Source organism: Hippopotamus amphibius, chromosome X, assembly GCF_030028045.1.
Source record: "Hippopotamus amphibius kiboko isolate mHipAmp2 chromosome X, mHipAmp2.hap2, whole genome shotgun sequence".
Taxonomy (NCBI): Eukaryota; Metazoa; Chordata; class Mammalia; order Artiodactyla; family Hippopotamidae; genus Hippopotamus; species Hippopotamus amphibius.
Genome location: NC_080203.1, coordinates 18,001,462 through 18,027,233, shown reverse-complemented (window position 1 = coordinate 18,027,233; position 25,772 = coordinate 18,001,462). Strand labels below are relative to the sequence as shown.

Below are 25,772 nucleotides of genomic sequence, written 5' to 3'. Positions count from 1 at the left end.
GGCTGAGGAGGACAGAAGAACTTGTCCCAAGTCACACAGTAAATGCCAGAGGGAAGTGGTGAGGAGGGTGCAATCAACAGGCTCCTGCAATGTTCATTCTAAAAGCATCCAAGTGTCCTCTGAGGGCGATCTCTGAGGTCAGAGAGGCCATCACACACATGTCCCCACAGGTCTCAACACTGGCGCCCCCGCCCCTGACCCCCTCACCCCGCTGTGCCTCCTCTCCGCCTGCATTTGCCAGGATGCCTCGTGTACATGTCCTCTTCCTTGGAGGGGGTCAAGGAAAACACTACTCAGGATCCCACCCAGTCATCCCAAATGCACCCTGCCCCCATATCACCTTTATCTTCACGGCAGCCGGGGCGTTAGCGGCCGACCCATCTAGTGATAACCTGCTAGCTGTGTGACCCTGACACCCAGGGCTTCTGTCGCTAACAGGAGACAATCCCAGCATCTCCTTCACAGAAGTTCCTGCGGCGGATCCCACTGCAGGGAAACGAACAGCAGTGTGCCTGCCACAGAGGAAGCGCTCAGGAAAGGTCACTTCCTAGGAAGCTTCTATTTCCCCCCAAGCCCGCCAAGGCACCTAACCGTCGCTGGAGGGCATCCAGGGACCCTACAGCCTTGGGCTGTGGACCCGCCTAGAACGCGCTGCAGCCTCACAGCTGGGCAGCCCTCCCCGGACGGTCCCGAACCTTCCACCCCCGTCGACCAGGCAATGACCCTCCGGGTTTCCCCCCGTCGGCCCTTCCGGATGAAAACGGCACTCCACCCCGGGGCTGATGGCTTCTCCCCAAACCCTCCTGAATGAACCCGGGCCCACAGGGCCCGTGGCCGAAGAGGAGTGTAAAGAGAGGACACTCGGGAAAAGGCTGGGGGGACAAGCCTAAAAGCCGCTTGAAAATCGGGTGCCCGCGGCGCGGCGCGGCGCGGCCCCAGTGCGCTCCCCGGGGAGGACATCCCGCCGCCCGGAGGGGCGCTCCCCGCCCTGGAGAAGCCCGGGAAGGCCCGGCCGGCTCGCAGGGAGCGGCGGCGGGGACCCGGGCGGGACAGGGGCCCGCTGTCCGTCGCTCCTCCCCGCGCCCGCACCCGGATCCGGGCTGGAAGCGGCCGGTTCGCGCGGCCGGAGCGGGAAGGGAGCCCCGCGCCCGCGCCCCAGGGACGGCCACGCCCTCTGGCCGCTCCGGGACTCACCGCCTCAGCGCCCACGGCTCTCCCAGGCTCACCGGGTGCAGCTGCCCAGGGCGCAGGCGCGCGGCCGCGCAGGGGACCACAGCTCTGAGACCCCCTCTGGGGCCAAAGTTGGGCTCCTTGGTCTGGACTTGGCTCTCCGGGTCACCGGCTCCTAGCAACGCCGCGCGTCCCTGCAAGAGGCTGGGGAGCCTTTGTAGTTGAGCACGGTTGGTTTTCAGTAGAAGGGCTCCCAGGAGGAAAGTGCTTCTGATAGTGAAAATGCAGGAGATTCTACCCTTTGGAGGGTTCTGCTTCCAGGAGGTCGCCGGTTCCCGGCACCTCTTCAGGCGGCTTCTGGAGCTTTGCCACGGCTGGGTGGCTTTGGCTTGAGATGCGCACCATGGAGCGGGTCCTGGAGCTGCTGGTGGTGAAGCAGTTCCTGACCATCCTGTCCCAGGCTGCAGAAGCTGCATCCGCACAGCTTGCCAGGAAGCTGTGAGTCCCTAAAAATGCAGAGAGAGCTTGTGAGACTGGGGGAGTAGGTGAGTGAGAGAGAAAGATGTTTTACCTGTGGTTTGGTGGCCCAGACTAGGACATCACGGTGTCTTACTTCCCCACTAGGAGTCTCTTGGTTGCCCTGAGTAGACCTACAAGGGGAAGTGACTTTGTAGTTTAGTCTGGAACGTTCATCCTCCAGATTTTCCCCCAAGCGCACAGAGGGAACAGTGAAGACTGCCTGTTTCCACAGGGAGGCAGGTCACTGCTGCAATAGGCAGTGTCAGCTTGGATCAAAGGGGTTCGAATACTGGCTCTGCCCTCTGCCCACCGGCTCCGTGACTTGGGGCAAGTTACTTTCCTCTTTTTGCCTCAATTTCCCCTTTGGTAAAATGGCTTCTGGGATTGTTTTGAGGATTAAAGGTGGGGGAGGGGGTCGCACGTGCACTTTGATCACACTGCTGGCACATAGAGCTTAAAACTGTGAGCTGGCTGGGTGCGGTGGCCGACGCTGGCATTCCCAGCTATTACCGTGGCTCAGGCGGGAGGACCGCTTGAGCCCTGGACTTCTGGGCTGTAGGGCGCTCTGTGATCGCGCATCTGCATGAAGTTCAGCATCAATGCAGGAATCTCCCAGAAGCGGGGGACCACCAGGTTTCCTGTGGAGGGGTGAACCCACCCAGGTCTGAAGTGGAGCAGGTCAAAACTGCCCTGCTGCTCAGTAGCCACGTCCTGCCTGTGAGTAGCCACTGCCCTCCAGCCTGGGCAACATAGCAAGACCCCTCCCTGACAAACAAACAAAACTCTGAGCTGTTATATTAGGGTCAGCAATCTGGTCCCCTCTGCAGAGCCAGGTCTCTGGTAATGGCGAACTTAGAAAAACTGCTTGGCACTGAGGCCTTGCAGTCACTGCCCCCAGGGCCCCCCAGGTTAACTTGGCTAGCAGGGAGGAAAGAGGGCATCTGGGAAAGGAGGAGGAGGGGAAGGGGGAGTGAAGTACATCAGGAGATCTGCTGGGGAGAAGTGTGCACTGGAAAAGACCTTCTCCCCACACCCTCCGCACACAGTCACATACACACACTTTCACTCACCGACAGGGCACCAACCTCCCCCCCGCCTCAAAAAAAAGGTGGAACCATCCTTTTCTCTTGCTGAGTCCAGAGGGACTGGCTGTGGTCTTCTATTGAAGGTTTGCCCTCACACTCCTGTAATAACTTCCCTTTCTGCCTGGTTGTGTTGAGATGATAAGTAACAGCAGGTTGGCTCCTAGGCCACAAACCATGGACTGGGGACAGAAGAGCTTTAGGAGGAGCCTTTGCCTCAGGGAACAGCATGAAAGTCACTGAGCTTTAAGCTGGAGCCAAGGGACACTCAGGGAAGCCCTGGCCCCAGGCTGCATGAGCCACTAGCCTTCAGCTCCAAAGGAGACCCCCAGCTCTGAAGGAGACAGGGGAGGAAGTTATCTGGGCAGCTGGAAGGAAGAAGGGCTTTGGAATGGCCTCGCTGACACTGGCAGGATGGAGCATGGCTGCTAACTCAAATTTTCTGAATGTGGAGTGAAAGACCTCAGAAGTGATGGTTTGCGGTTTTTCTGGAAGAGCGGGAAGCATTTCTTAATAGAGTCCTTCTTTTAGATTACCCTTTTAATTTTAACATTATTGCAGGCTGACAGGAAGCTGAAAGAAACAGAGAGGTCTCCTTTCCCCTTTCCCCCGTTTCCCCAGTGGTAACACCTGGCGAAACTATAGCACAAGGTACAAGCAGAATATTGACATGGATACAATCTGGATACAGAACAGTTAGTTCATCACTGCAAGGGGCCCTCCTGCTGCTCCTGCTGCTCCTTCGTGCACTCACTCACATCTTGTCCTTCCTGTCCACCCCTCTCCTACCCATTCCCAGACCCCTCACCCCTGGCAACCACAAATCTGTTCTCCTTTTCTAGAATGTTGTCATTTCAAGAATGGTTTATACTGTAAATGGAATCCAATCGTCTGTAACGTTTTGAGATTGGCTTTTGTTCCCCACTCAGCATAATTCTCTGGAGATTTATCCAAGGCCTTCTGTGTAACAATATTTGTTCCTTTTTATTTCTGGGTAGCCTCCCACGGTGTGGATGGACTACAGCTTGTTGAACCAGTCACCCGTTGAAGGACCTGGGGGTGGTTTCCAGCTTTTGGCTCTTACAAATAAGCTGGTATGAACATTTAATTGTTTGTCGAATTATTTTTATGATGGATTGTAAAAATCACAGTCAGATAATTCTGACACCTAATTCATTTTGGAGTTCGTGTCACTTGATTGTCTTTTCTCATTCAAGTTGTGAATTTCCTGCTTCTTCGTATGAAGGATGATTTTCCATTGTGTCCTGGACATTTTGGTGTCGTGTTAGGAGACACTGGGTTCTTTTGAAGCTTGGTACTCTAGCAGGCAGCCCCCTGTTGAGGTTTGGCGAGCAGGCCCTGGCCTCCTGCTCTGGGCTGTGCTTGTGAGGACAGCATGATTTTCCAAGCCTCTGCAGGGCTATTTCGGTTTGCTTGGTTTGTGGCAGGTTGCTGGGGCTTCCACGAGGATGCTGCCTGGGGAAATGGATGGAGCTTCCCCAGGCCAGGCCACCTTGGGATTCTAGGTGGGGGAAGGGATTCCACTTGCTGCCTCCAGGGAAAGGGATGCTTGCTGTGTGGGGAGCTTCTGGAGGCAGGAGGCCCCCTGCCAGTGAGCAGTGGGGAATGTTTCCTGGGCCTGGGCTCTTTGTGGCCTGATCCCCTTTGCTGGTGCCTCCCAGCATCAGAGTGTCTTTTGGGGGAGGGGGAGGGCAGTTTCAGGCCCAGTGGAGAAGCAGTGTGCTTGCTTGACAGGCACTTTATTGTGATTGAATCCCCCTTTTGGGTTTCTTTGTATGGGGGAGGGGAGTCTCAGCCATGGCTGGGAAGGGAAGCATTTCCCAGGTTGGGTGTTTTGGTGACATGTCCCTTGCCAGTGCCCCCAGTCACAACATGTCTCCATGTTGGGGAGGGAAAGCTCAGACCAGGTGGGGAGGGGAGTCCTGTTCTATGTAGAGGGAAGGCCTCTGGATGATAGGAGGCTTGGAGCCCTACAGCCAGCAGGGTAAAATGGCCAGTATTCCTGTACTGTGACCTCACCATTTTGGATATTACTAAGCCCTGGTTGCCTTCTCTTTTTAGTGTTTAGTCCTAAGGAGCAGGGACTGGGTTTGGGGGATGCTGTTGTCATTGTCATTTATGTCACCTTCAGCATTTTCTGCCCCTTTACTTTCTCTTCTTCCTCCTGAGGGGACCATGGAAGACAAGGTGATGATGGCCCCGGGTGGCGTGAAAGATGCTACTTCTCCCCGCAGTGCCCTTCCTCCTCCCGAGTGTTCCTCTTGAGGGGCTCTTCCTGCCACTTACAGAGGGTCCTTTTTCTCTTACCCACACGTCACCCCACCCTCTTCATTTGTCTCCCCCAATCTCAAATGCAGCCCTCTCCCCTTCTCTCCCATGAAACCTGTTCTCAGCCCACTCATTTTGCCCCTTTACCCCCTGACTCTTTTCTAGAACTGTTCTTGATGCATCTGGGGCTGAAGGGGATGCTTCCAGTGCCTGGGTGCTTAGGGGATGTGGCTGTGCACTTCTCCCAGGAGGCGTGGGGTGTCAGGATCCTAGCGAGAGGGTCCTCTCCAGGGACATGGGACACGGTGCAGGACATAATGGGAATGTGGACTCAGTGGGTGAGAACTTCTTTTCCAGGGATGAAGACTGGGCTGTTTCTGACCAGGATCCTGTCCCTTAGACACCCACCTCCTGACATCAGCTCTGAGTTGGGCCAAGAAACTTCCACAGGAGGCATCCCTTGATGTGATGTCCCCTTGACTAGGATCCATTCAGCATCCGCCAAGTGGCACAGTAGCCTCAGACTCAAGCCCCAGCCACCAGAGCTTCCAGAAGGGAGGCTGCACCACAGTGGATGTCTTAGGGCAGAACCAGGAGACTCCAGTGACACCCCCCACCCCCCACACACTCATGTTTTCTCAGGATACTGTGCCTGCCTGAAATTTTTGACTCCTTACAATTTCAGGGAACTTGTTCTTCTGAATCTCTCATACTTTCTGTTATCCATTAGTATCTTTAGGCTCCTTCCCAAACACAAATATATCAGGGGCACTCGCTCAGTGTTTCAGTTTATCGGCTGTCAAGGGCCTTGAAAACCCAGGAAGGAGGGTCTGTGTGCTCAGGGATTTTCATCAAGCAGTACTTTTATAACTGTGGAAATTTGGAACCAAGGAATATGTCCAAAGTCTGAGGTTGTCTACTTTGCGTGAATGCAGAAGTATAAAATAATGCCCATAAAATATGACAAAAAGCTTATCATTGGATTTTGCTTGAGGGTATAGAGGTGTTCACAGTCCAATTTTTCCAACTCTTCTATATATAGGAAAATCCTCATGGGAAAAAGTTTGGGAAAGCCTTAAAAAACAACATTGTGGTTCATGCCCACCCAGGGACCCAAAAAAAAGAAAAAAAAAACATAAAACAAGATCCATATACATTATGATGACAACCACGATGAGACACACCAGGAAGTATTCTAGGAGTAGGGAATTGTGATGCCAGGAAAGTATCTCAGGATATGGCTCTGAAGGAAGACACCTAACAACTGTTACTTGGGAGAAATAGCAGGTGAGAAAATTCTACTGGCCACAGGCCATCCAAAATAGCATTTCAAGTAATGGAAACACCCTCTGCTTCCCTTTCCTTAACAGCCTTGTCCTAGCCCTGCCCCAGAATAGCCTTGTCTTAGCCCTGCCCCAGTTTAGTATGAGTTTTTCCTTGGTTTTCTTAGCCAATTAAAAAAAAATCTAATGTTCTCTTATTTTCTCCCTTTCTCTGATCCATATTGTTCACAGGAAGAAATCAGTGTGGGGGACGGGGAGGCAGGGATTAGGAGGATTAGGAAGGGCAAGGGAGAGGGGAGAGGACTAGAGAGAGGTTAATATAGGAAATCACCAATGGTGGGACCAGGGCCAAAGTCAAATACAGCAGACCAGGGCTAGTATATGTGTTGATGACATGAAATGTGTTGGAGGGAGTAAAGCTGACATTATTACTAAGAGTTCTCTCTGGTTAAGGTGGCACTTTATGTGGATGGTAAATCTCATAAGGATGTAGCCTCTCCCCACCACCACAGCCACTGTAATAGCTCCCATGCGAATCTTATGATGTCACCAAACTGACGTTGCTCCTACTGGGAGCGTTGTGCCTGAAGCTGGAGCAACGAGGAGGCCAAGATAATTGCCTTAGGCACTAAAAAATGCATTCCAATAGGGGTCTTCTCCCAGTCCCTAATTTAGCTCCCCTTCTTGCAAACTTTACAGGCACTGCTATTCTCTGCTTTGTTTTAATGAGATGATGTTATACAAAATGTTGCATGTAAAACACTTAGCACAGTGCCTGGTGCACACACATATTTGTGTCAGCTATGGGCAGGTAAAACTGGCAGATTTCCTTTCTTCTAAGTTCCTGGCACTGGGGTCAATGGAAGACAACGTTGGAAGGAATTTCGGAGAGTAATCTGCCATTGATCAGCAGGACTGATGACCTTCCATCCTCCTGTAGTCATATTTCAAACATTAATATGAGTATCTTACTGGAGGCTCCTATGAGGTCACTGCAAAGGATGGCTAAGTTCATACTTTTTACATTCATATTTTTAGATCACATGCCTACTTTTACGTTTATACTTTACCTCTCATGTCCTCTCATAAAAGAAACCAGAACAGCGACTTCCCTGGTGGTCCAGTGGTAAATAATCCGCCTTCCAATGTAGGGGTCATGGGTTGATCCCTGATCAGGGAACTAAGATCCCACATGCCTTGGGGCAACTAAAAGCACACGCCACAACTACTGAGCTCTCGTGCCTCAACTAGAGAGACTGTGGGCAGCAAACTACAGAGCCCACTTGCCCTGGAGCCTGCGCACCACAGCTAGAGAAGAGAAAACCCCTACGCCGCAACTAGAGAGAAGCCCGAGTGCCAAAACGAAGAGACTGCACTGCAAGGAAAGATCCTACATGCCTCAACTATCCCGCATGCTGCAACTAAGACCCAACGCAGCCAAAAAAATAATTTTTTTTAAAAAAAGAAAGAAACCAGAATAGATTTCACTGTCTTTTATATCAAAGGGAGACTAAAAGTGGGGTCATAAGGCTCCCTGGCCCCCAAATCCAAATGGGTACGAAAGGAGACCTGGGAGGTATGGACTTACCTTGAACAAGAACCACACCACCCTGTAGCAAAGGTAGCATGTGAGAATGGCAGAAGTCTGGTGGGTGGAGCATCAGAACCACACTGGAGCAAAGTGAAAGGTTCAGCAGAGCCAGGTTCAAATGTAAAATGAGATGCCCAGCCTAACAGTGAAAACAAAGCCTGTGGTACCAGGGAGGGAAAGGGAGTGTGGAAGAAGTTTTATAACAATGACCACAACAGAATCACTGTATTGTTTTCACTTTTTTTTCAGGAAAATCCCTTAGAAATCACTTTAAAGTTTTTTTTACTGAAGTAATAAAGGAACTTATGGGTCTAAACATCATAATCAGAAATTTGAGGTTTTAAACTCAGCACCTTTTTAAGAAGAATTTAGAAGCTTACTGTTGAATCACTCCATCAGCTTCTATAATTTTGCAATGTGCAAAATCACCACCACTGCTTAACAGCTACAATTTATCTAAATGTTTTACAAGTGGCTGAAATAGCTGAGTCTTAATATGTGTTCTAAGAAAACCAACTAGCAAATGTATTAGCACTAAGAGAATTTCTAATTTTTCTTTCTTCCCAAGAGCTCAGGAATATTAAGATCAGGGAAAGGAAAAATGTGTTTGTTTTGAAGCATTTTCTTTTACCCTTAAATCTATCTTACAAGCATTTTTGAATAAAAATTGACTTCCATTCTTGAAAACTCATTTCCTTATGATCATATAATTGCTTACGAAGAAGGGATTATATGTGTTTCCTCTGCAGGAGGAAAGGTTTTAGAGTGCCTCTTGCCTGACATAGGTACATAGAAAGGAGGCAGTAAGAATGGTCCCGAAAATTCTAAAATATTAGATGATGCTTGTTGATGAAAATTTGCTCATATACACCCTTAAAATGTTTGATAAATCTTGCAGTTGATATTAATATCCTTATACAAATGGCCAATAAGAACATGAAAATATGCTCAATATCATTAGCTATCAGGGAAATGCAAATCAAAACCACAGTGAGATTTGTCACTTGTTATCGTCTGTCTTTTTTGTTATCTCCATTATAGTACATGTGACATGGAGATAACCAAAAAGAGACCATAACAGACTTAACAAGGATATCGAGAAACTAGGACCCTCATACACTGCTGGTGGGAATATAAAATGGTGTAGCTTATTTGGAAAATAGTCTGGCAGTTCCTCAAACAGTTAAACATAGAGTTACCATATGTCCAGCAATTACACCTCTAGGTATTTATGCAAAAGAAATGAAAATATATGCCCACACAAAAATATGTACATGAATGTTCATAGCAGCATTATTCATAATAGCCAAACAACCCTAATATCCATTAACTGATCCATCTTGTTTATCCATACAATGGTAATATATGTTTATCCATACATTTTGAAACACTAAAAATAGAAACTGCAAAATCTAAAAGGCATATTCTTTCCCCTAAACACTTCAATGTGTATATCCATACAGAACAAAATGTGGTCTATCCATACAATGGAAAATTATTGAGCAGTAAAACAGAAATGAAGTACTAACATAGATGAAGCTTGAAAACATCAGGCTTAATAAAAGAAGCCAGACACAAAAGATCACATATTGTATGATTCCATTTATATGATATGTCCTGAATAGGCAAACGTATAGAGAAAAAAGTAGATCAGTGGTTGCTTAGGGTTGGTTGGGGGGGAATTACAGGAAATGAGGAGTTACAGATGAAGGGTCTGGTGTTTGTTTTGGGGGCAATGTAAAAATTCTATAATCGATTGCCACAATGGTAGTACAACTCTACCTATATACTGAAAACTACTGACTTCTGGCATTCTATATATGGGTGAATTGTATGATTTGTGAGTTATATCACAATAAAGCTGTTTTAAAAATGTAATTACTAGAACCAGAAGTCGAAGTCATGTTTAATAACTCCTTAATATGATGAGGCCTCAGTTTCAAAACCTACCACTTTGGGGATGGAATCTACTCTGGAACCGTTCTTTGATTTACTACTTGTTCCATCTCCTTCAGCACGAAATGCAACCCTTGAAATTCCTTGGTAGCATCAACAGAACCATGGAGGGAGTCCAAACTCTGTCTTACAGCAGATAATTTCAATTCAGCAGCCTGCCGTTATTCTCCACTTGTCTCTCCTCTTTTCCAAAGAGCTCCCTTTGTAATCACAACTTTGGTTTTTGGAGGCAATCCTTTTCTTTTTCATTCTCATTTAACCACATGCTTTCTCTTCCAAGTCAGTTTCTAATTCTCTGTATTTCTCAAGAATTTATCTCCAGCTGCCCTCTGTTAAGGCTTCCAGAACATCTTTAGGTTCCTATCTGTAAAGATTTCCTGTGCGGTTGCTATGGTGGTTTTCCTCCATCTCAACTCTTGGCCCAGTTAGAAATTACAACGTTTTTGTCTTGTAGGTTTTAATTTTAGAAATTCCTTCTCCTTCTTTGTCTTGCTCATCATGACCTTATTCAAAATTACGAGATTTTCTTCAAGTTGCTTCCACCTTAAAGTTGTTTGCTGCTCAGGATCACATCTTGATTCCTTGGGTGAATCAAGGTGGAAGTGTTTAGGGGAAATAAAATGCCTTTTAGATTGTACATAGTTTCTCTTTTTTAACTTAGTGTTTCAAACATATTACCCAAAACATAACTATGGATGGGATCTGGGTGGTATGGGTTTAAATTCTAAACCTTTGATTTTGTAGAGTTTGGTAAAAGAAAACACGGCTCAATGTATGCTTTTATCACTAACCATATTAACAATACATGATGAAATTTGTTTTAAGTGAATTACAACTTGTCTTCCTGGAATCTATAGTCCTTTTCAAGAATTTTCTCTTTTCTTTGAAGCATATAAGCCATAGTAGGTTATAAGGAAAATTGAAGAGATCATTATACTTATTTCCATAGTCGTTCTAAATGGCTAACTATATAATCTATAAATAATTTCTATTGAAGACAGTTATGAGGAATAACTGTGGCAGATTAATACTAAACTACCACATAACCCAGCAATCCCACTACTGGGCATATAGCCTGAGAAAATCATAATCCAAAAAGATACATGTACCACAATGTTCATTGCAGTACTATTGACAATAGCCAGGACATGGAAGCAACCTAAATGCCCATCAACAGATGAATGGATAAAGAAGATGTGGCACATATATACAATGGAATATTCCTCAGCCATAAAAAGGAATGAAATTGAGTTATTTGTAGTGAGGTGGATGGACCTGGAGTCTGTCATACAGAGTGAAGTAAGCCAGAAAGAGAAAAACAAATACCGTATGCTAAGACATGGATATGGAATCTAAAAAAAAAATGGTACTGATGAACCCAGTGGCAGAGCAAGAATAAAGATGCAGATGTAGAGAACGGACTTGAGGACATGGTGGGGGTGGTGGGGGGGGGTTGAAGGGGAAGCTGGGATGAAGTGAGAGAGTAACATCGACATATAGCCACTATCAAATGTAAAATAGATAGCTAGTGGGAAGCTGCTGCATAACAGAGAGATCAACTCCATGATTGGTGATGACCTAGAGGGGTGGGATAGGGAGGGAGGGGATATGGGGATATATGTATAAATACAGCTGAAACTGGCACAACAGTGTAAAGCAATTATACTCCAATAAAGAAAAAAAAACTCCACAAGTTCCAAAACCTTGCTATTTCAAAAAAAAAAAAAAAAAAAAGGAAAAAAGAAAAGAAAAAGAAAATGCCTTTATCCCGCCATCCTCATTGGTTAGTGACTCAGCTGAAAGGTAAGCCTGGGAACTGTCCAGAAGCAACAGTGCTCTCTGACTTCCCCTCCACTGTCATAAAGTATTTGGTTGACAATGCCCAACCTCAGGAACTGAGCTTTGAAAGAATCATTCTGAAAATGATTCTCTAGTGAAGCAAACAACTTTACTAGGTTTACAATCACAGATAACTCACTGTGTCCTCTCGCACACTTCTGGGCAGCTTTGCTTCGCAAATAAGGATTGACCTTATCTCCTGAGAGTAATTTTCATTTGCACGTAAAAAGGTGGACAGTGAGCCGTGTTTATTTTCCTCCCCGGGCACGCAGATCTCTGATCCCCTGGCCTGAGTGGTTTCTCACACTGATTTCCAAAAGACGTCAGTTTCATCCTCACTGTACAACTGAGCTACGCACACTTTCTTCTCTTAGATTCATGTGGATAACTTTTGTCCAAATGACTCAACACTAGGTAAACAGTAATTTGGAGACACTGACAACCCGAGATATTCGAGTTCTTAGAAAGACGCCTGCTCCAGAGGACTAGGCTAAGCATTACAAGAGATATAAGATGAAACAAGGTTCCTCTCCTTCAGGGCAGCATAATGTAGGAGCAAAAGCATTTAAACAAAAGATTTAAATTGGTCTAAAATCTGCCACCGGTAATCTAAGTGACAACGCACATGTCGCGTCCTACATCTCAATTTCTTTATATGTTAGAGAGAAATACAAATGGAATCCACACCATGAGGTTAAAACCTACCTAACAAGAATAAAATAATAATCGTTAGGAAAGACGTGCCAGCGAACCAGAAAAGGGTTTTTAAAATATAAGGCACTGTTGTTCCTGATCTAGTGACGGGTCTGACCGGGAGAAGCAAAGGCCTCTTAACTCAAGGAGTCCCGGGACAAGCCTACTGATGACTTTCAGGGTTGGTGGCCCGAACCAGGCGAACTCCCCGGTAGAACGGGCCACCAACTGCCAGAACGCGACGCAGGAGTAATCTGGACGCAGGACGCTCGGCAAATCGGGGGTCGGAGATCGCAGCGCCGGGGATCAGCGCGCTCCCACGACACGCTTTCGGGGAGCCGCTAGGCCTCCCACGCGCCCTACACTCGGTGTCCTGAACTTTTTTTTTTTTTTTGCATCCGGGGCTGAACCCGTGATGGGAAGGACTCGCGGGAACGTTCTGGACTCGCCCAGCTGCGATTCCACAGGTGGAGGGAGGGCGATGCTGGGCGTGGCTGTCACGGAGCCACCGGAAACGCGTTCTTCCTTTTCCGGCGGGAGCTCGTGCCTCAGCCTGCGACCCCAAAATGGCGGGTCGGGGTACGGTCTTGGGGCGCTAGAGGCGTCGGGCCTGGGACTGAGCTTCCAAGGCCCCCGCGCTCCCGGATCCCGGCGTCTCGGCGCGCCGCTCGCGGGGCCTCGGGCTTGCCCGCCACCGGCCCCGGGGGCCCGGGAACCCGGACCTTCCTTCCTCGCCGCGGCGGCGGGAGGCGTGGTGACTTCAGAGCCGGGCCCAGAAAGAGGGAAGTGGCGTCCACGGAAGCCGGAGCCGGGTGGAGGTAACCAAGAAGCTGATTTTCCCTCTGGGTTTGGTCAGGGGAGCCCCCGAGAGATACCGGCCGCACGCGGCAGCCGCGTGGCGGTGAGCGGTGTGGGGGTTGGGGGGGCGCAGCCTTTTCTTTTTCGCGGTGGCATCATTGCCGAGTGGCGGGTGGGTCTGAGAACCGGCGGGTGGGTCTGAGAACCGGCGGGACCTGTTCTCAGCGAGGCAGGTACTCAGGCTCGCACAGCCACATCTAATCTCTCGAAGCAGCCTCTTTGTACCCTGTGTTGCAAATAAAACCCAGGGACGCTGCTGAAGCGCGCTTGGAGGCTTGCCGGCGTGCTGAGTGCATATGGGCGCCCTTGCTGTCTATCCAAAAGGTGTAGGTGGGGGGATGGGGCAGTAAGGCCTACCGGGGCGCCCAGCGAAACTTGCCCGTTTCCGCTGGCTTATGAGCATATCAGTAGAGAAAGAGTCGTTTCAGCTTCCAAGACATTAGTTTCTTCTGCAGAGAAATACAGGAAGTGTCCCTGTACCTCCTGAGCCTGCCTAGGCAGCAAGGAACCAACCATTGCTTTGAATACCCGTGGCATCCTTGAAAGAACTTTGTTGTTGTTTCTGCTGGATCGCCTCCAAGAAAATCAGACTCTCAAGGCCATCCTCAGCCTTGCTTAAAGATCTCTATGACCCTGAGGAAGTGTTAAGTCAAGAGAAGGGTTACCTTTACCAGGACCCTTCCTGTCTGAAGAATCGTCACCGTTTCTCCTTTCCTTTTTTAGGATTTGACGTTTGGGTATCTTATAAACAAAGTCAATTGTCAGTTTTTCCAGTAAAGTAAGCAAAAATTTTCATACACAGGTACAAAGCTGCACAGTGCGCTTTATAAGTCTCCCCAAAAGGTGCCAGAAAAACCAATGTTGACACCATCTGATTGCTTAATGGGGGGATACTTGCTGAGAGGAATAAGGTTACTTTTTCTTTAATTACTTTACTTCTTTTCTGACCAGGCTGTCCCAGTTTTCTTTCCAATATTAATATGATGGAAAAGAGACTATCAAATGTTCCATGAAGCAAAGGCATCAGTCTCCATAAGAGGATGAAGGGGCAGAGCTGTTTTCTCCCCGACTAAAGACAGAAAACTGGGATGATCTCTTAAAATGCAGAGAAAGTCCAATATGGCCCATTTGTAAAGGTGGGACAAGAAGCACACAGATTAAGTATTGGATAATATCACAGCTCCTTTTAGTGAATGGGTGCCAGTTTTTTCACCCATCAACCTTAAAAAAAAAAGTGATCCAAGTCAGATCACTTTCTGTCTTCCGTGAGCTGTGCTTTGTTTCAAAGTTGGGTGACAAAGGAAGGGGGCAAAACATGTCCTGAAGTAGTCTTGAGTCATCATGAGTGGCAGTTGATTTTAAAGGGGAGGCAGAACAGGAACTTGTCTGTTGGTTCTTCTCTGCTAACTATAAATAGCAAGTAAATATGTGTCATGTGGCTTTCTTCTTGAGGTGTACTTTTTTTCTCCCCTCCCTCAGCGCCCTCGGGTCAAAGTTCCACTCATTGGTTTTGTACCAAGCCTGACAAGGCCACAGTTGTCAAAGGTGGCACCAGGAGGATGTCACACGTAGGAGTAAAACTGTTGCTGGAGCAAATGATGATGAGACATCTGAAGGTGGATGCCTGCTTGTACCCACACGCAGAGGCTTTGTGGGAAACTAAGGGGTCTGTGAAAGAGAGCTCCAGTCAGAGTAATAAATCCAGCCCATACATGGACAGTCTTGGTCCTGAGAGCGCTCGCCAGTACTTCCGGAGCTTCTATTATCATGAGGCACCTGGACCGCTTGAGGCTGTCAGCCAACTGCAGGAGTTATGCCATCAGTGGCTGAGGCCAGAGATCCACTCCAAAGAACAGATCTTGGAACTGCTGGTGCTAGAGCAGTTCCTGACCATTCTGCCCAGGGATATCCAGAACTGGGTGCAGAAGTACCATCCACAGAGCATCAGAGAGGCTGTGGCCCTGGTAGACCGCTTTCACAGAGAACCTGGTGGAATGAGTGATGAGGTGAGCAGAGAGATTCCTTACCTGTACGTTGAAATAGGGTAAAGGAGGGGCGGGTGCTGTGTGGAGAATGAGATGGATTAGGTCACCCTTCTTAGACTCACTAAGTGCGATCTGAAATCACAGACTTGCGGCAACAGTCAGCCTCCACGTTTCAGAGTTCCTGGGAGTCTTTCCTGGCCTTAGAAAAAAGAAATGTATCTTGCCCACTTTAGGGCTAGGGTGAGTTGAGGGTGATGGGCCTGGTCTAGCATGGCCAAGGAGACAGGACTTAGCAACAGAGAAATAAAAAGGCAAGAAAGAGTTTGGAAAGGAGAAAAGAAACCTGAAAGCATGGACAGCACTTAGAGATTAAAGGCAAGAGGGGTTGGCAGCCAAAGTATAAATCAAACATCTGTGGGGAGACTGCAAAGGAAGAGAAGAAATGGAGAGAAAAAAGGGAAACAAGGATTCTCTCCACAGTGGAGAGAATCAAAGTACTGAGGGGTGGTGCCTTGTGTGGCGGGAGCACACATCTCAGGGCCAGGAGAAAAGAGCCTCTGTGGCCTCCCTTAGTGCTCAGCCTTGGCTTTGCTGGTGAGTAGGAACCAAGGTCTGTCCTTGGGAGATGGTGGCACACTTCCTTTCCTCAAGAGCCCACCTTGAGGAATGCAGGCGTCTCATTACAACTGAAGCATATAGAGGAAGGTTAGAGTCCAACTCTTCCCCCAGTTTTCCCTCGGCCGCATCCCCTTTGTCCATGAAATTGTTCCCTGGATACGGGAGGGTCAGAAAATCTGACTAACAGGAAAACCTGTTTTATTTACTTCCTTATTTTTTAGAGAAAACTAGAAGATAAAAATCCACTAAGTCAAGGATCCAAGTCTAGAAAGCCAGAGAGTAGAGGCAGCGAGAAGAACAGGCAGCCTGCCCCCACCCTGCTCGTGGCCTGAGCTGTGGCTGTCCATGGAGGGGTGGAGGCCGGCTGCAGTCATAGCTTTTCTCGTTTTAACCTGATTTGCCCACATCACGTGTATAGTTCCTTGTGAGAACGCCATGGTGCAGTGTCTCTTTGTTTTAAAAAATTACTTCCTTTAACATAACACACTCCCCAAATCTGGGCTTGACTCTTGTTTGTCCCTCCACCACCCCAAAACCAAAAGTTCTTTGCTAATGCGGATGGGGGTTATTTCTAGGTCACAGCCCATGAGCTGGGAAAGGAGGCAGTGCTCTTGGGAGGAACAGCAGTGGCCCCAGGCTTTAAGTGGAAGCCGGCAGAGCCCCAACCAGTGGCTGTGTTCCAGAGAGAATGTTGGAATACATGCCGGGTACTGCAAGAACAGCTGGGCTGGAATACTCACAAAGAAACCCAGCCTGCATATGAAAGAGGTGAGGAGTTTCATAATAATTCTCTTCTCCTGGGAGCTGTAATAGTAATTGGTTCAGCTAGAATGTCCTGGGAGTTCTTCAGGTGGCCAGCCATGCTGGCAGTTAGGATGTCTCTCTGGTGGGACTACAGTAGGCCAGTGGTGGGTGAAGGCAAGGGTCATTCTGGGATACAGAAACATCCAAACCACAGAACCCTGGTATTCACAATGTGGACCTTGCTCCTTAGAAATTGGAGAGGAGAGAGGAAGAGAGAGCAGAGACAGGCAGGGTCTTCTCACGCTTATAATTTAGAGGAGAAGTTGGGATCAGAAATGGGCCATCAGTGGCAGAATGGGAAGAGAATTGTACACCAGGAAAAAAGTAATAAAAGACAAATCTCCCACGTTTCCTACCATACACTGGAGGACCTGAGGCTTTCATTTTCAAACACCTCCTCATTCTTGCCCAGCTCAGTGAACTATTTGTTTTGAGAGGAAAAACATTTATTTCATGAAATCTGAGGAAACAGTCAACTGGCAACCAGTTCTGTGGAGTGGTGGATATTTGGTTCTTATTTACAAAGAGAAGGCCACTTCTGGCACACCACACAGACACGCACAACACGCACGTGCGCACACACACACACGGGAACGTGAGCCATCTTTACCAAAGGAGTCCTGTATTTTAGAAATTGGCTCAGGGTGTTCATAAACAGGAAAGAGAGAAATTTTTTTTCTGGCTCTTTTCCCCCCACAGCTATGCCTGCTCAACAGATTCTAGCCTTTTCTGAGCAGCAAAGCACCCCAAGCTGGAGGATGGCATCTGAGCTCATCTTGCCTGAGTCCCAGGTGAGCTGTACTTTCCAGATATTTCAAGTAGCCTGAACGTGGCCTTGTGTGCTTTTCTCTGCTACCCATGACCCACTGTACCCAGCAGGTGTTGTGAGGTGCTTAGCCCCAGGTGTCCTCTAGGCAACTAGGCTTGGCCCTGTGGGAATTGGGCACCGCCCAAGTTGTGTACTGATCTCTTTGGTGCCCTGCTTTTCTGCCGTATCACTTCTTTTCCCTTAAGTCTTATACTCTTAACTTCTTCGGTGACTGACCTGCCGTATAATTCAGGGATGAGTGATAGGATGGCTTCTGTCATGGCAAGTACTGAACTACAACTTATTCTCTTCTTTAGAGTCAGTTGACATTTGAAGATGTGGCCGTGTCTTTTACGGAGGAAGAATGGCAATTACTGAACCCTGCTGAGAAGATCTTCTACAATGATGTGATGCAGGAAAACTATGAGAATGTCGTCTCTCTAGGTAAAGATTCTTCCTTTCCTTTGTGTAGAAGTTGAGTAATCTGTTCGTCCTCAGTTCATGGGAAATGCATTGCTGTGAGAGAGCCCCAGCGTTCCAGTGGCAGGTTGGTTCTCAGCTTGATGGTGAGGGAAAGGAAAGGCATATCCAGACCACCTGGAGAGCTTGTTACAGATAATCTCACTTCTTTGTTCTAAGTAGAATTCTTTATCTATCATACTCCAGCCCCACCCTGCAAACCCACTCTTCCTGTGTCTTTTCCATGTCAGTGAAGGGCACCACGATTTACCTAGTTGCTCAGGCCCAAAACCTCTCTGTTATACTTTATTCTGGTCTTTTTGTTATACCCCACCGCTAGTCCATCAGCAAGTGCCCTGAGCTCTGTCTTCAAAATAGGTCCTACAACATTGTTAATCAACTGTACTCGAATATAAGATAAAAACATTTTTTTAAAAAAAGGTCCTAAATACAACCATGTCTCAACCTCTTCTGCTCTCACCATCCTGGTCTAAGCCACCTCATCTCTAACCAAGTCTGCTGGAATACCACTGCACTCGCCACCATCCCCCACCCCCCCTACTCCCCCACCAGCTTCGTTTCCATCCGTCCTGCTTATAGGGTTAGTTCTTAGCTTCCTCATTGCACATCCACCCACAGCCACAGTAGAGTATAAAGAAGACATGGAATCTAAGATTCTGCCAATTTAAACATTGGGAGTAAATAAAAATATAAAAGAGTCATTCACTCTTCCTGAAAATAGTCTGGAATTAAGGTGGCAGTCCATGACCTCTAAGTTTTATTCTCAGAGCATCATCGTGGCACCCTAAACATAAAGTAATCTGTTTAGCACAAGGGCAAGAACTATAGACTCAAGGTCCCCAACAGTTCAAGGACAGTCTTGTAGAGTCTCCTTGAGGTAAGTGTATACATAGGAAGAGGAGAAATTCCCTGATAAGAACCTTTGCAGGGCTTTAACATTTTAAAGATTTTGTTCCTGTATTTTTTAAATTAAAATTTTTATTGAATTAATTGTAGATTCACATGCATATTTAAAATGTAATACAAAGAGAACCAATGTACACTTTACCCTTTTTCCTTCAATGATAACTTTTGCGAAAGTATTTGATATCACAACCAGGATATTAATACTGAGACAGTCCACTGACCTTATTCGTTTTTCCATTTTTCCTTGTATTTATTTGTGGGTTTGGGTGTGTGTGTATTTAATTCTATAAAGTTTTATCACATGTGGAGGTTTGTGTGTTCACCACCACAATCAAGATACTGGACAGTTACATTACCACAAGGAGCCCCCCTGTTGCCCTTTTATAACCACACACGCTTCCTTCCCATACCCCACCCCCTAATCAACCTATGTCAACCACTGATCTGTTCTACAGTTTTTAAATTTTGCCATTTCAAAAATGTTATATGATTAGAGTCATAAAGTATGTAGCTTTGGGGGATTAACTTTTCTCATTCATAATAATCCCCTGGAAATTCATCTAAGTTATTGTGTGTACCAGTAGTTCAAATGAACTGCTGAGAAGCATTCCATGATATTGATAAACCACAATTTGTTTAACCATTCACTCATTGAAAGATATTTTTGCTGTGTTCAATTTTTGGCTATTGCAGATAAAGCTGCCTTGAACATTCATGTACAGGATTTTGTGTACAGATAAGTTTTCATTTTTCTGGGATAAATGCCTTAAGAATGCAGTTGCTGGTTTATATGGTAATTACATATTTAATGCCAAACTGTTTTGCAAAGTGGCTGTACCATTTTACATTCCCAACCAGCAATGGATGTGATCCAGTTTCTCCACATTCTTGCCATTGTTCAGTAGCACCACCATTTAAGAAAATATTTTTTTGCCTTTCTGTTAAGTATGTAGAGTTATCTTATTGTGGTTTGGATTTGTGTTTCCCTGACAGCTAATGATGTTTTATAGCTTTTCATGTCCTTAATTGCCATCTCTTTATTTCTTCAATGAAGTGGCTTTTGCCCATATTTTAATTAGGTAGTTTTTTAACTTTTGAGTTTTGAGAGTTCTTTATAGATTCTAGATTCTAGTGCTTTCTTGGGTATGTGGTTTGTGAGTAGTTTCCCCAAGTCTGTGTCTTTTTCTTTTTATCCTCTTCCCATGGGCTTCTACAGAGTAAAAGTTTTAAATTTTGATAACCAATTTTTCATTTTTTTCCTTTTACAGATTGTATTTTTGGTATCAAGGCTAGCAGTCTGACTAGCCATAGATCCCTAAAATTTTCTATTCTTTTCCGAGAAGTTTTATAATTTTACATTAAGTCCATGATTCATATTGAGTTGACTATTATATAAGGTATGAAGTTTAGGTTGAAGTTTTTTTTTCCTTTTTGCCTATGGAGGTCCAATTGCTTCAGCCTTGTGTGTCAGAAAGGCTGGCCTTCCTGCCTTGAATTGCTTTTGCACTTTTGTCAGAGATCAGTTGGGCATATTTATGTACATCCATTTTGTTCAGTCGAGCTATGTGTCTATCTGTCTGCCAGTATTGCACTGTCTTGATTACTGTAGCTCTACAATATAGGAAGCCTTAATATCTATCAGGTAGAGTGATTCTTTCCACTTTATTCTTTTGTTAAGATAGAATTTTATTTTAGCTATTCTAGGGCCTGTTCTTTCCATGTAAATTTTAGAATAAGCTTATTTATGTCTACAAGAAACTTTGTTGGAATTTTGCTAGAAATTACATTAAAGCTATATATTAATTTGAGGAGGATTGATATCTTTACTATGTTGATTTTTCCAATCAGTGAACACAGTATGTCTATTTATTCAGGTCTTCTTTGATTTCTTTCATAAATTTTTTGTAATTTTCAATGTACAGATCTTCTGCATGTTTGCTATGTGTATATAGAAGCATTTAATTTTCATTGCAGCAGCTGTAAATGGTATTTTAAATTTTGGTTTGGTTTCTGCATGTTCATTGTTTTTATATAGGTGTGCTACTAATTTTATGTTTTGTTCTTTTATCCTGCGACCCTACTGAACTTGCTTATTAGTTCTTTTTGGTAGATTTCTTGGGATTTTTATACATAGACAGTCACATGATCTGCGATGTCTTTTTTTTTTTTTTTTTTCTTTTTCTTTTTCTTACCTTGTTGCAATAGCACCAACTTCTGGTCCTTTGTTGAGTAAGAGTGATGAGAGCAGACTTCTTGCCTTGTTCCCAATTTTATCATAAAAGGATTGACTTTCACTGTTACTTATGATATTAGTACAGGTTTTTTGTTAATACTCTATCAAGTTGGTATAGTTCATAGTTTTCTGAGTGTTTTTTATTGTGAGTGGATGTGGGGTTTGTCAAATACTTTTCTGTGTCAGTTAATGGGATTACGATCTTTCAAAGCTTGTTGATATGGTGGGTTATGTTGATTGATTTCAAATGCTGAACCAGCTTTGTATACCTGCAGTAAATCCTACTTGATCATGGTATATAATTCTTACTTATTGTTACATTCAGTTTGCCAGTATTTTGTTGAGGATTTTTGCGTTTAAGTTCATGGGAGATGTTAGTCTGTAGTTTTCTTTTTTAGTACTGTCTTTGTATGATTTTGCTATCAGGGTAATTACTGGCCTTATAAAATGATTTGGGTAGTATTTCCTCCTGTTCTCTTTTCTGGAAGAGATAATATAAAAGTGGTGATAATTCTATAAATATTTGATAGAATTCTCCAGTAACACTGTATGAACCTGGAGATGTCTTTTTTGGCAGCTTTTAAATTATGAATTCAATTTCTTTAATGGTCAAAGTGCTATTCAGATTATCTATTTCATATTAGTTGAATTCTGGTAGTTTGTAGATTTTTAGAAATTGGCCCATTTTTACTAACTTTTAAAATTTATGAACATAAGTTGTGTATAGTATTTGCTTATCTCTTTAATTGCTGCAGAATGTGTGGTGATATGCCCAGTTTGCTTCCTGATATTGATGGTTTGTGTCTTCTCTCTGTTTATTTTTGTCAGTGTTGATATAGGTTTATCAGATTTTTTGTGTTGTGATTTCTTCTGTGATCTTTATCATTCCTTTCTTCAACTTGTTTTAATTTTATTTTGCTTTTTTCCTAGTTTCTTGTGTTAGGAACTTAGATTATTTACTTGAGACTTTTCCTCTTTTTAGTGTAAGCATTTGGGGCTATACATTTTCCTCTGAGCATTCCTTTAGCTGCATTCCAAATATTTTGATATATTTTAATTTCACTTTCATTTAACTGTGTATTTTTAAATTTCCCTTGAGACTTTCTCTTTGAATCATGGATTATTTAGAAGGATATTGTTTCATTTCCATATATTTTTAGATTTTTCTCTTGTCTTTCTGGTTTCGGTTACTAGTCCAATTCCATTTTTGTCAGATTGCCTTTTCTCACTCAAGTTGTGTTTTGGGGGTGTGTGTGTGTGTGTGTGTGTGTGTGTGTTTTGGTTCTAGGTGTGACGTGTAATTTTTTTTATTGTATCCTGATCATTTTGTCTATTATGTTAGGAGAGTCTGAGTCCTATTAAATATTTTATTTTAATGGGCAGTCACTCTGCTTTAGTTTAGCACGTAGGTTCTTTCCTACTTTTGTGGAGTATGTGTCTAGTGACAGTTTAATTTTCAGAGTCTTTATGGTGTTATTTTGGTCTCCTTGGTTTATATGGTACTGCTAGGATTCCCTTGTGTCCTTGCTGGTGCTGCCTGAGGGTGAGGAAGATCTTTACCTAGGCCAGAGTGTCTCTCAGTGGGAATCTCTGACCTGTAGGGATGAAGAGGCTTCCTGGGGCAGGCTACTTGTGGCTAGATTCCTCTTGCAAGTTCTGCATGCCTAATTTGGTGTCTCCTGCCTGGGGCTCTGATGTTGTCAGAAGGTTTCCCATTCAGATTTGGGAAGGAGTAAGCCTGTCCAGGTAGTCTTCTGTTGCTAGGTTAAGGTTTGGAAAACACTAGATCTGGGTCTCCTTCCTTTTTGGGTGTGGAGATGTAAGACATCTGCTGTGTTACTCTTCTAGCCCTACATCCCAAACCATTTTGCCTTCTTCTTACCACTTTTTAGAATTCTCTGCTCATTGTGTCTTGCATTCTTGAATGGGTTTGTTGCTGTGCCCAGCAAGGAGGATCAGAGAGAAATGGGTCTGTGCCATTTTGGCACAGATTGGACCAGAAGTCACTTGTTCCTATATTTTTTAAAAGCTATCATCATTGATTTTTCTTTTCATTCCTATAGTTTTCTTGTTCTGGGACACTGATGTCTGATTCTTCTGCTTATTCCAACAGGGTTAAAGCTCAAAAATGACACTGGAAATGACCAACCTATATCTCTTTCTACATTAGAAATACAAGCATCAGGATGCAGAGTATTAAGAAAGGCCAGAATGAAAGTTGCCCAGAAAACAACGGGCAAAGAGAATCATGGTGGTACACACAGGGTACGGAAACGGCATCGAGCTTTCCCAGGGAAGAAAAGAAAGAAACTTAGAACTTGTATACAAGAGCTTCCAAAATGTATGGATCTTCATGGGAAAGGCCAGGCAGGAGAGAAACCTTTTAAGTGTCAGGAATGTGGGAAAAGCTTTAGAGTTAGCTCTGACCTTATTAAGCACCAGAGAATTCACACTGAGGAGAAACCCTATAAATGTCAACAATGTGATAAGAGGTTTAGATGGAGTTCAGATCTTAATAAGCACTTACTGGCACACCAAGGAATAAAACCATATAGATGCTCATGGTGTGGGAAAAGCTTTAGTCATAACACAAATCTACACACACACCTAAGAATTCACACAGGAGAGAAACCCTTTAAATGTTATGAATGTGGGAAAAGATTCATTCAGAACTCCCACCTTATTAAACACCAGAGAACCCACACAGGTGAGCAGCCTTATACTTGTAGCGTATGCAGGAGAAATTTTAGCAGGCGGTCAAGCCTTCTCAGACACCAGAAACTCCACAGGAGAAGGGAATCGTGTCCAGTGTCTCCAGTCTGAAGAAAGTCACCATCTAGAGGTGATGAAAGAGTGCAAAATGGTGAGGCACCCAATGATAGGAATCTATCATCAACAAAATTGGGGAGGGGCACATGTTATGTTTCATAAAAAAGAATCTAAACTTGTTTATTCAGCATTGTATTTTCAATACCTAGCACAAGACTGTTCCATAAGTTCTTTATAAATAAAAGTTAAATAGTTCTCGTATATCTAAAGTTACCTATCTCCAGCTATCTGTATCTGTCTGGTTACTCAGCTTACCCACCCTCTGTGATCTAAATTCTTTAGGTATCAGCTTCTCAGCAAATACATGATGGCCATGAGTCTACTCGTGTTCTTTCTCAGGAGAGATGGAAAATAAGAGTATTCAGGTCCTCTGAAGGGAGCTCAGAGAGAATTACTAAGTCCAAGGCAGTTTCTGTGGCTACCATTCCGTCTACATGAACAACCAAGCGCAGGGTTCAGGGAACTTTATTCTGGAACAGGAAGAGAGGGCTCAGTGTTTACCCTGGGAGAAGTACCCCCATTCTAGTTGCCTCTCTCCTGAGCATTCACTACTGCAGTGTTTTCTGTCAAGGAATTCTAAGCAGCATGCAAAGTCCTGAATGCCAACACAGACCTATGGACCTTGGAAGCACTAGATATCTTCCTGCTGGTCCTGTCAACACTGAGGTATTTAGAATGAAATAATGAGGGAGGCAGCTGGGGCCCTCATCTGGGTATCTGTGTCTGTAGAAGGCAGAGGGCAATGGTGAATGGCCTTCTTTTGACTTTCATTTAGTGGACTGGAAGGCTTTCAAAGTGATGGCACCTAACAGGAGGTGGGCCTAACAGGAGGCCCGTTTTTATGGCTGTTAAGTGACAGTCCCTTACACGTGGATGCTTTGCAGGAAGGTCTGGAGATTTTGCAAACTGATTTGCTGGAGTGGTAAGGAGAGCCCTGTGTGTGACCTTATGGCCTCACAGCCTCGGTGAACATTGGATGCGAGGAGGGAATGTCCAGTCAGAGCAGGGTAAGGCCTGTGACTTAGAGTGACGGCTCACTGAGAGCCAGGTCAGACAGAAACTGGTTTGTTCATGGTGGTGGTTCCTCTTCCTTCCCCATCGGCCACAGTGAGTACAGTCAGCCCTCTGTATGCAGAGGTTCCACATCCACGCATTGAAGCAACCGTGGATCAAAAATATTTTTAAAAATTCCATAAACTTACAAAAAGTAAAACATGAATTTGCTGCGTGCTGGCAACTATTTACATAGCATTTACATTGTGATGGGTATTAAAAGTAATCTAGAGATGATTTGAAGTATATGGGAAGATGCATGTAGGTTATATGTAAATACTACACCATTTTACATTAGGAACTTGAGCGAGCTCAGGTTTTGGTAGCTGCATGGGGTCCTAGAACCAACCACCTGCAGGAGAGACACTATCTCCTGAGAACACCGTGTGATGTCAAGGAAAGGGCAGGAAAGTTGGAAGACATGGGCTTCTGTATGTGTCAGATCCTAGTTTAGAATGTCGGCCAAGCCTTCTATATACTCATTTCAGAAGATTTTACTTTTTAAATGAAAATGGCGTGTTGTTTCATAAAATTTAAACATGAAACAAAACTCCATTGTTAACAAATTACCCAGAGATGACCAATGCTCCCTTTTTTAGAATAGGTGTCTTCAGATAATTTTTCTTTTTTTGGCTGCACTGTGCGGCATGTGGGATCTTAATTCCCTGACCAGGAATGGAACCCGTTCCCCGGCAGTAAAAGCACACAGTCTTAACCACTGGACCACCAGGGAATTCCCCAGATAATTTTTCCATGAAGAATCATTTCTAAGCTTG

The 25,772-nt window shown here is 45.0% G+C and overlaps 1 protein-coding gene across 5 annotated transcripts in view; it reads left to right on the top strand.

The window, feature by feature from the left end:
- The first annotated feature begins 12,963 nt into the window (after positions 1 to 12,963).
- The window catches only part of ZNF75D (zinc finger protein 75D), a 43,006-nt gene continuing 30,197 nt past the window's right edge, over positions 12,964 to 25,772 (top strand). The window contains exons 1-6 of one of the 5 annotated variants that reach the window (XM_057718485.1): positions 12,964 to 13,240; positions 14,760 to 15,286; positions 16,459 to 16,651; positions 17,387 to 17,478; positions 17,813 to 17,939; positions 23,228 to 23,977. In XM_057718485.1, coding sequence (XP_057574468.1) covers positions 14,840 to 15,286; positions 16,459 to 16,651; positions 17,387 to 17,478; positions 17,813 to 17,939; positions 23,228 to 23,937 — 1,569 coding nt within the window. In that variant the 5' untranslated portion in view covers positions 12,964 to 13,240; positions 14,760 to 14,839 and the 3' untranslated portion in view covers positions 23,938 to 23,977. Of the gene's footprint in view, positions 13,241 to 14,759; positions 15,287 to 16,458; positions 16,652 to 17,386; positions 17,479 to 17,812; positions 17,940 to 23,227; positions 24,145 to 25,772 lie in introns of those variants that run through there. The other 4 variants (XM_057718484.1, XM_057718487.1, XM_057718488.1 and 1 more) reach the window with 4 other exon arrangements.